At 37.4% G+C, this 11,500-nt stretch overlaps 1 protein-coding gene across 1 annotated transcript in view; it reads left to right on the top strand.

The window, feature by feature from the left end:
- LOC124798244 (ras-related protein Rab-23) overlaps window positions 1-10,651 on the top strand; it is a 454,150-nt gene extending 443,499 nt beyond the window's left edge. The window contains exons 5-7 of the mRNA XM_047261561.1: window positions 3,896-3,975; window positions 4,117-4,298; window positions 9,792-10,651. Of these exons, the coding sequence (XP_047117517.1) occupies window positions 3,896-3,975; window positions 4,117-4,298; window positions 9,792-9,919 (390 nt within the window). The 3' untranslated portion in view covers window positions 9,920-10,651. The remainder of the gene's footprint in view (window positions 1-3,895; window positions 3,976-4,116; window positions 4,299-9,791) is intronic.
- The last annotated feature ends 849 nt before the right edge of the window (window positions 10,652-11,500 follow it).

The raw sequence follows: 11,500 nt of genomic DNA on the forward strand, positions 1-11,500 counted from the left end.
GAATAATGTGTTCTTCATGCTTGGGTGTTCATACATTATATTGTCTCCCACCATCTGCAACCCTCTTCTCAAATTAGCAAGTTTTTTTATAAACGTTGTTGGAATCATACAAACATTACAAATGTGGAAATTTGTGGTAAGATCCTATTGGACCAAACTGCTGAGGTCATCTGTCCCTAAGCTTTCACACTACTTAATCTAACTTAAACTAACTTACACTAAATACAACACACACACAGCCATGCCTGAGGGAGGACTCGAACCTCCGACGGGGGTAGCCACGTGCACCGTGACAAGACGCCCTAGACCGCGCGGCTACCCTGTGCAGCCATACAAACATTCTTGCTGCTCATTGTAACTGCCTCCCAGTGTAACATTCAGCATAAAGTTGATGTGATGCATCTGCATTCCCACCTGCTAGAGTGTACGTGTAGTGGCTATCCATCATTTCAGATACTGAATACATCATTGTCAAGGAGGTTACTCTAAAACAGAACAGATAACAACCAGACAAAACAAAACAAATACCTTGATTAACTGTAAAGAAGAAAATGAGTTAAAATGCATGTTTAGGGTAAATCACACAGCCAAGAATCACTACAGGGAATTCCTTTCACATCTCCCTAACAAATGATTTTTGGACACATGTTCATATCAACTTTCTGTGATGTTTTAATGTCAAGAATAAATCTGTTAAGTTTCCAACATTATTTTATGCACCCTGTATACCAGGCAAGTCACTTTAGCTATTAATCACAAATATCACCAAAATGGTTCAAAATACTGAAAAAATGTTTTTACATCGTGGTAATAAAATAAGCAGAGAGAATCTTATTATTTGATCAATTACGGTAATAACTTTCATGCAAGGAGGTATCAACGCAAGTGTGGTTACGAATAACTTCTGCTGCTTGGGGCCCACAATGAAAATGATTTTATTGAAGGTCATAATCTTTCTACCATTGATTGTAATGTTTTATTTTTTAAATACATGATTGCAATTATGGCACCTATACTACTGTCAAGTTCTTAAAACAGTGTCTTATCATAAGTCAAAAGTATCTGGCTATTATCAAGACTTTTGAGACTGTTGTCAAGAAAGCCTGAGTTTCATAATAATTTGACCTTTAAAAATTCTATCAAACAGGTGCCTTTGTGTCAGCACAACCATGTCAGAATGTAAAATATGTTATTTTGCATGAACAGTTCTCAGAGATCATTCTTGCTAAGACACTGTTTTAAACACTTGACAATGCCCCAAGTGCCAAAATTGTAATCCTGTACTGGAAAATAAAACATCACAGCCAGTGGCAGAAAGATTGTCTTTTTCTATAAAAAAAATCAGCTGCACTCCTTTCCTAAATGGAAGAATTTTTTTAATTTAACGGGATCTAAGACTGCTCAATAAGAGCAGTGTTGTTGTATTGCTTCACAATATTTTATTTATTTATTTATTTATTTTTAAATAGGAGGGTGAGGGAGAGAATGTGCTAAATATGAAGGTTCAGATTGCCACAGCAGTGCAGTTTACTTCTTTTATAAGTTAATATGGAAAAGAATATGTTGGCAGCATCATTTTCACATTTAGTACTGTCTTGCTCCTTTTCACCAAATGTTACACTGCCAAAAATAACAAGCGCACCATAGTGTATCATTATACTTTTAATTTCAGGAGTTCTCAAATGCCATCAAACAAATACAATACTGAGTGCTATTTAACAAATGCATTGTTCGACTAAAACTTTTTTTCAGAGGCTCTGAAGATAAAGTTATGGCCATCAACTATAACTGTAAACTATTACTGCCAAAAACCTTGTAAATATAGCTTCTACAATTCTGATAAAATTACCAAGGAAGTTGGCTTAGTGGTAAGACAGTGGATTTGCATTAGCATGGACAGCAGTTAAAATCCCAGCCCAGCTATCCAGGCATAGGTTTTCTGCAGTTTCCATACATCTCTTAAGACAAATGCTGAAATGGTGCCTTCAAAAATGACACACCTGATTTCATTCCCAATCATTTCCAATCCGAACTTGTGGTCTATCTCTAATGATCTGTACACTGACAGAACATTGAATCCTAATCTTGCTTCTGCTCTCTGTACTACTTCTAGTGATATTCATTATTGCCAGCTTGGGCTAAACTCAGACAGTCTTCAGCAAATAGCGGTACAAGTTATCCACAGGACCAAGAGCAGAAGAAAAGCCCATAAATAAATTTGAGATAAGATGCTTCTATCAACATCTAAGGACCTTTGATACACACAGGGTTTGGGAAAAAATGTGTTAACTCCATGAGAAATGAATGCTTGAACATAAATGCAGATGCTAGCCATGCCTTCAGATTGCACTGTTGTATTTGGCCACAAATGGCACTTATGCAATGTCCTCATATGTTACAAGTGTTAGTGATTCTCAGAACAGTGTTCTGTGTAATTGTGAGTGCATTATGCCAGAGCTAAGTGAATTCAAATGTGACTAAATTGTTGTTGATCGTATGGTGGGTACTTCTATAGCCAAAGTAACTGCAGTGTTTGGTGTTTTAAAAGGCAATGTATCAAAAATTTATATCGCATGCAAGGAAAGTGAGAAACATCATATACTATGTCACAACACAGGCATAAATGTGTGTCGAGTGATCATGACAGATGGTCATTGAAGTCTACCATCACAAATAGAAAAGGATGACAGCTGAAAAAGCTACTGCATAACTGAATGTTGCAGTTGTGAACTCTGGCAGCACCAAAACAAGGCAACTGCAGAAGCAGGGAATTACAGCACGAGATGCAGCTCCAAAACCACTCATCAGTGATGCAAATGCCCATAAAAGGAAAATGTGGTGTTGAAGCCATAAAACCTGGACTGTGGAAAAATGAAAGGAAGTGATTTGGTCAGATGAGTCTTGTGTCACACTGTTCTCAATTTCTGCTAAAGTTTATGTCTCAAGAATGAAACGTGGTGTGGGTTTGATGATGATTTGGGCAGTCATACCATGATATTTCATGGGCCTGATGGTTACTCTGTAAGGTCACATTCCTGCCAGGGATTATGTGACCATTTTCACTGATGAGATCCATTCCATGGTACAATGTTTGTTCCCCAGTGGTGAGCTGTGTTCCAAGACAGTAGGGCCCCTGTTCACACAGCTTTCATCATCCAGGGCCGGTTTTGTGAGCATGAGGTTGAAGTGTGGCATATCCCCTGGTCACCACAGTCACCATATCTCAATATTATGGAGCCCTTGTGGCCTGCTTTGGGGAGAAGAGTGCATTATTGCTATATATCTCCATTATTGTTACCTGAGCTTGCCACTGTTCTGCAGGAAGAATGATACAAGGTTTGCCTGAAAACCATACATGACCTGAATTTATCCATTATGAGATGCCTGGAAGCTGTTTTGAATACCAGAAATTTTCCTACATCATATTAGGCATGGTAATGTGATTTTGGTGTTTCGGTATTTTTGTCCATCCCTGTATTTGAAACTTAATGTTTTCATCTTTCTTTCACACTCACTAAATTACAAATATACACATTCACAACCACATCTGAAGCCAGGCCACACAAATAAGATCATTAGCTTACCTTATATCGCCACCAATGCTGTGTACTTGCTGATTCTTTCTGCACCATTGCACAACTGCCCATGTTGACATCAGGAACACCCCCCCCCCCCCCCCCCCAAAAAAAAAATGCTTGCTTTTTGGCCTGGCACTTAAGAATACAGCTCTTGAGAAGATGCATGTCACCCCTCTCTGCAAATTATGTCACATGTATAAAGAGTTATCATCTCAGGCTTCTCAGCTGATCTTAGATCCAGGAAAGCTTTCTAGTAATTTTTTAAATGAGTTACACTCCAGGTGTCCACTAATGCATATTTTCTTTGCACTTTGCAGGTGGAAGATGAATGTGGAGAAATTCCAACAGTGCTTGTACAAAATAAAATTGACCTCCTTGATCAGAGCGTTGTTGATCCGTAAGTACTGACAGTGTTGTATGGCATTTAAATTTCTCATAGTCATAATATGTATTTCAATAAGAGATATTAGATAAAAATATATGTTTTCTGGGTTTGAACATTTTATGTAATACAGCTAAACCACGTATTATTTGTCAGGGAGGAAGCAGAACTCCTTGCGAGAGCCCTGGGCTGCCGACTCTTGCGGACCTCAGTGAAGGAAGACGTGAATGTGGCGGCTGTCTTCCGGCATCTGGCAGCAGCCTGCCTGGCAGAGATGCAGCGGCAGGATGACATGGACTACTGCCCTGTTGGAGGGCCGCTGCCTCCACTCACCATCAGTCAGTCTCCCGTCTTGTCCTCTTTAGCGAAGATACTTTGTCACATAATTAATCTCACTACTACATTTAAACAATTGACTTCATATTAAAAACAGCCATCATCATTCACTAATTAGCTCCTCAGTGTTTTTACTGAAATTGTTGTGATTGCAAAATTAGTAACAATACCGACCAGTTTCAGCTGCTAAGCAATCATCATTAGAACTATTCAAGTTGTCATAGTAATGGCCACATAATTGTTATTCCCCCCCCCCCCCCCCCCCCCCCCTCTCTCTCTCTCTCTCTCTCTCTCTCTCTCTCTCTCTCTCTCTCTCTCTCTCTCTCTCTCTGCCTGAATGGCTGTCTTTTTCTCTGTTGATAGATTTTGTTTTTATTTATATTACTTGCTGGTCTGCAGTATCGTTCCAAGTATTTAACTTTGGTATTATTTTGACAGAGGGCTGTTAATTAGTTCAGGCTTTGAACCAATTAAGCTAACCAAATTAAAAAAAACTGCAGTACAGATGAATTTGTAACACCTGCTCTCACATCAGAAAGACTGAAATTAGCAGCCTATCATTATCATTATATGAATGTTTGTCACCAATGGCAGGAAGAATACTGGGCATTAACATCCCCATGACAATTAGGACGTCGAGGATAGAGCTTACCCTTGGACTGGATATGGAAATCAGCACATCCTTATCAAAGTAACTATCCCAGTATTTGCCTTTATCCATTTAGAGGAAATGGAGAACTTAAATTTGGTTGTCTGGATGGGAATGTCAGTCCAGTGTCTTACCATTGTGGTTGCCAGTGGCCTCAACATCAGTGTTTGTCAAACCAAAGTACAAGAACAACATGAACCAGAGACAACACTCTCAAATTAAAACATCTTTTATACAGCATTGGATAAGATAAACTACTTTCTGTACCTTGTAAAGATATAGGTATACCTGTAATCCACAAACCACTGTGAACAACATGACAGAGGGCACACCTATTGTAGTAGTTTATTAGGGTATTTTCCCATTCAATTCACGTAAAGTACAGAAAAAATAACTGTTTAAATACCACAGTGCATGCTGTGATTAATGTGGTCTTGTCTTAATGATCCATATGGGAGTAATATGTGAGGGTTGTAGAATATTTTTGGAGTCATCATTCAAAATTGGTTCCTGAAACTTCATTAGTAGACTTTCTCGGGATAGTTTCTGCCTGTCTGTTAGAATTTGCCAGTTCATTTCTTTCAACACCTCTGTGACACTCTCCTTCAGGTAAACAAATCTGTGACCATTCATACTGCTCTTCTCTGTGTATGTTCAACAACCCCTGTTAGTCCTATCTGGTAAAAGTCCCAAACACTTGAGTAGTATTCTAGAATGGGTTACGTGACTGATTCTTAAGCAATCTCCTTTGTAGACAAATTGCATTTACCTAGTATTCTATCAATAAACTGAAGTCTGCTACCTGCTTTACTCGCATCTAAGCCTATGTGATTGTTCAGTTTCATGTCATGTCATGTCAATGTCATGTTCAATTTCATATCCCCAGAGGTATTTGTATGAGTTTACAGATTCCAGTTGTGACTCACTGGTATTACAGTCACAGCCCACTACATTTTTTAATTTTGTAAAGTGCACAACTTTACATTTCTGAACATCTAAAGAAAGTTGCCAATCTTTGCACCACTTAAAAATCTTATCAAGATCTGACTGAATATTTGTGCAACTTCTTTTTGGCCATACTTCATTATAGATAATTGTGAATGAGAATTCCAGAAATATGCCCATCAGTGGTTCTGAAGTTGCCATTACAGTAACTTCTTAAATGACGTGAAGCACATTTGGCCTTTAGTCTCTTCCACAGGTGTAATTTTCAAATCACCAGTTAATTCAAACTTTTGAATTATGTCCATCAATTCTGGTGCAGAAAGAAGACCTCTCCATATTCTTTTAGTGCATCCGTACCCACTAAGATCAGCAGCACTATTGCTGCAGTTTTGATAAAGCAGCTTTAAGAATAAAGACCTGCTCACTTTGTCCAGAAGTGTGTTGACAGACTGCAACTGTAGCACACACAGATGCTTGTGTTTCAGCCTTTGTCACTGAACCAGTACTGACATCTAATGCAAGTTACAAATTGTTGAAGGAGTAACTATTGCCATGGCTAAAAATGGTGGAAGCAGTGTGCGACCTTCAACCACCCTGCACAAAATGTGTCATGACAGTCAAACATTCTATGGTCCACCATTGTTTCAGGCAGTAGTAGAGCAATCTCTAGCATTATTCCAAACTGTCCTGCACTACTTCTTTAACATGAAATATAAATGTGGTGCATAATAACAAATGGTACACTCTCATGTGGGAATTATAATGCGTTTCTTTCAATGGTGTACTCATTATTTCTCTTTCACATGTTCTTACAATTTTTTTCACAAAGTTCCAGTGTCCTACAGTCAGTTTTTTGTCATTTGATCCCTCTCACGGAGTGAGAGTTTAATTATAACCATCCTGTATACAATTTTAAACAAAAACTGTATACACAACTATTTGCTGTTTTGTTTTCTTCCTCACAGTTTGTTTTCACAGAAAAATGAAAGTTGTATTTATGGCTGATTGGCTTATGATTAGAGTACTATTACTGAATCTGAATCATCAAAAAATTTGTAATTTTATCCATTTGCAGATTAAAACTATGCCAAAAAACTGTCATTGGAGCTGCTATCCTTAAAGATCCAGCAGCAGGAGAGGTTTCTCACACCCCATATACCAGTGATTCCTCCTGATTTACCCCTTCATTTTAAATGACTTCAATCCTCAATCAAGGACAGGGAGGAGAAAGGGGGAGGAAATAGATGTAGAGGGCAGGGGGGGGGGGGGGGGGGATATGGGAAATGGATAGACAGAGAGGTGCAGGAGGATGACAAGTGTAGAGACAGGGAAGGAGGAGATGTAAAGAGAGAGGGAGCAGGAGTTGACAGACAGAGAGAGGACGAGCAAGAAGAGACGAGAAAGGGGAGGTGGGTGGAAGGGGGAAGCAAATCGACAAAGAGAAGGGGTGAGAAAGAGATTAAGATGTATATTGAATTCCCACACATAGTTAGCAATTGTGAAGCATTGTTATGTTCACTAGTAATATATTGGTACATGTAGAAAGAGGAAATGTTAACAAAATGTCAAAGTATTTGATAGGTGACAGATTTACTTCAGATTTTCACAGGATACTCTAATAAACATCCATATGGACAAAGGCTATACAATTTTTTTCATACTGCAAAGTACAGGTTTTCTGTTAAAACTGTTTGTGAGAAAGGAAGTGCTGTGCTTTGCTCTCCTGTGAATAAGTGCAGTTTTGCTGCTTTCTCACAATCGGTTTTAACAATGATAGTAGAGCATTTAAACTATTAGAAAAATTGTTCTCCTGTACATATACTTTCTGATTATATACACAACAAAGTGCTGTTTTTTTTTCTCCCTCGCAATCTGTTTGCAGAGAACACAGAAAAGTTTTATTTTATGGCTTATCAGCTTATGATTAGAATACTACTACGAAATCGTATTTTGCAATACCAATATACAAGTCCGAAGGTCAGAGAGAGAGGGAGGAGAAGATGAACAGAGAAGGATGGTGGTGGGGGGAGGGGGGGAGGAGGAAATGGACACAGAGAGTGGGAAGAAGGAGATGGAGAGAATGAGAGTGAGAGAGAGAGGGAGGGGGGGGGGGGGACTGAGAGAGTGAGTAGGAGGAGGAGATGGACTTGGGGAAGAGCAAGATGAGATTATTACATACATCCAGTTACCATACACATTTAGCAGTTGCAAAGTACTGCTGAGCTCCCAAGTAAACTGATATTTATAAAAATATTACCAAAGAGTGTTATCAAAAGTCCAAACAAAAATGCGTTGCCTGCCACAAGTTCATCTGTTGTTTGTATTCTGAATGTTTAGTAGTGACACATACATTTCTTTAAGGTTTCTCATAGACCGTAGTTACTGTTCCATGGCTGTATAACCTTACATTGCACAATTTTTGCCTGTTGAATGGTTTTAAATATTTATATTACCTTTATTAAACCAAAAAACAGCAATCATGTCTGGCTACTTCCATTGTCTTTGTGTCTTGTAGTATATATTCAAACAACATAAAAATTTGAACAGCATCAGTCTCTGATCTCCTAGTTTTTTCATTTTACCTGTTGTAAATTGCACTTTTGTTCATAATTACGTTCCCTTTCCCACTTTTGCACCCTTACCACCACAAAATACAGCATCAGTTCTTTTCCATCCCCTAAGGTGAAAATGAGCTCTACACTGCTGCCTACTCAAATACAAACCTTGTTTGATCATGTGAATCAAGAATAATTTAGATTAACTATAGCACTTCATGAAAGTACCTTCACATATTTATTAATTCATATTTTGAAAAGTTTTCTGTTGTTGCAGATACCTTTAAACTACCTTTGCATGTATCTGAGATTAACTGTAGTGCTCCCTTTTAAACAGACATGTGAAGTGCCTGAAACAGAACTCTCACAGTTCATAAGCAACATACCTTGCATGACTGGCCAATTTTAACCTTACAGGCCATTTTAAAATGCAGTCTGCATAGAAAAAGATCAAGGAGACACCACGTTGATCTGTCTCTCTGTAGACTGCACTTGAAAATGGCCTGTAAGACTAAAATGGTCTAATCATGCAAGATATAAGAAATTGAATGTTTTTGTAAAGCAACCAAGGCAGAAAACTTCAAAACGCCCTTTAACAAATATGTGAATGTTCTGCTCCACATGAGGAAAATTATCTCATGTTTCAGTTCATTTGATCTAATAAATCTGCAAAACTTTTCTGAAGTGTCTCCTGTTTCCTTACTGACAACATGTATAGACAATTTGTGCTCCAATGTCTTGACTTTCATTATAGAAAAGCTTATTGTTTTAATTGCTTGTCCAAGATACTTGGAAAATTCTCATACAGCACAAGTTAATATTTTGATTGGCATTGATAAAAGACTGTTGCAGAACACTTTGACAACAAAACCTCATTTCCACATGCACAGGATTCTTAAGCCCATCCAATAGATACTCTGATCTAGTCATCCTTCCATATTCTGATCTACCTTTTCACAACTCATGTCTTTCTCATCTTTCAATCATTTTTCTCACTTTATCACTTCTCTTTTTCATACAGTAGGCAGCAGTTCAGTTTTTCTATTCTAGTAATTTCATTTCAGAACAGTGAAACAACAACATATGCTACATCTGTCAGGAATGGAGATGTAATTGGTGTGATGTCTGGCTAATTATCTTAAATGTTGTCACAAGTGATTACAAAAGTACTACAAGAGAAAGAACTGACATAACTGAACATCAATAAAATAATGCATCAGGAACTCTATTTTTGATCAATTTCATAACTTGCTTTAATTCTATAAGTTACTTTTACTATCTGTTATTACCTTATTAGAAACCTGTGGCAGTTATTTGATTTGCATTCATACTTCTGGTTTTTCCAGGTGCCTTCAGTCCAAATTCTCAAAATGGGAAGTCCAGTCACAGTAATGGGACCATTGTTCTTCGGCCAGGAAAACAGAAGAATCATAAAAAGAAGAATGTACTGAGAAATGCATGCAGGATACTGTGATAATTGAATACATTTCAGAAACCTCACAATAATTTTTGCTGGTTTAACCAAAACACAGAATGATAAACTTTCAGTGAAGTTACAATTCTTTACTGGAACATTACCAGAAGCCTGTTGATAACAGTTTCAGATATGTAAATAATTAGTCAGTCATAAAGTGCAATATACCCAAACGCATAAGAGTTTCACATTGTAATTTTTGATATAATTTTATACAAAACAATAGGCAAATGTTTTACTTTTTATAAATTACTGCACTGTAGGTTTCAAATAGTGCCTGTTTCTGGGGAGATATAAATAAATTTATATATATAGTAATCAATTTGGCATCTGGCCACCCAGCTCTCAGGAGAAATAATACAACAATTTTTTCATATGGTCTTATCCTTCCAATGCTCTGTAACATTGTGCCTTACACACTGTAGAATATTTTATAACCACAAATGTGGGAACAAATGGTCACCCCTTATCTTGTGAAATTGTAGCCAAAAGTCAGAAAAATTATTATTTTAAAAGTACTAGAAATTCCAATTGTTCTTTGCAGCCACATTGATGCTCAAGACTTCATCAGCATGATTAGGGGTGTCCTGTTCCTTAGAGGACTGTAATTATTCCATCCAGGTTTTCCACTGTAATGTTTTATAATCCTTAATTTCTTTTTTATAGTGTCCATGAGAGAAATGTGTAACATGTTTACTGGTGTGTAAATAAATATTTATAATATTAATATAACCCTTTGTTTTACATGTTACGGAGTGCACAAAGAGAGAAATCACATTTAGAAGTAATGTGCACCCAATTAATAAAATTTTTCATTGTGAGCCCGTGGTTTTAGCCATTATTGACCTTTTTGCACAATTAAAATGGGATTACATGAAATATTTACAACGTATTATAACAGGGGCCTTATACAGATGTTCATAGAAACATATCATTAACAGATTTTTTTCCTTAAAATAAGTAAAAAACCAAATACCTAAATTGTACTCGTATGGGGAAAGGAGCCATTAGCAGTGCTGTATAAGTCTCAAGTAATACTTCAGTCTATTGAGAGTGACAGGAGAAACTAGTGATGTTTCAGAAACAAACCACAGGTCTGCTGGAATTCTGACTCAACATAGCAAACATTTTTTATGCATTTTTCGCTTTTCGCAATGTAATGAACAATGCATTAAATTTGAGGCATGCAGCCTCACATTCCAAGGCTGGCTGGTAGATACATGCCCAAAATATTGGTGGAAGAGATGGAATTCGCACAGCTGCATGTCTGAAACTGAATGGATTAAGCATCACTTCCGGTATGAGATGTTTCTCCTCATACATCACAAGAAATCTTTACAGGAAAAACCCCTCCTTGATAATTAAAAAGATGCTGCAATTAGCTTGACTGTTTCAGTTGTTTGATTGGTTCATTGACACACATTATGTTCAATAATTAACATGAATGAGGGCCTTCAGGGATATGGAATGAGTCGAGTTACTTGTTAATAGACAATAGCAGATAATGCCAGCAGCTTCACTGAAGTAGACCAACAACAAAATCGGGTAAGTGCTTCAATGGAGATGGCAATACTTTTGTTG

This window comes from Schistocerca piceifrons, chromosome 5 (assembly GCF_021461385.2).
Source record: "Schistocerca piceifrons isolate TAMUIC-IGC-003096 chromosome 5, iqSchPice1.1, whole genome shotgun sequence".
NCBI classification, from domain to species: domain Eukaryota; kingdom Metazoa; phylum Arthropoda; class Insecta; order Orthoptera; family Acrididae; genus Schistocerca; species Schistocerca piceifrons.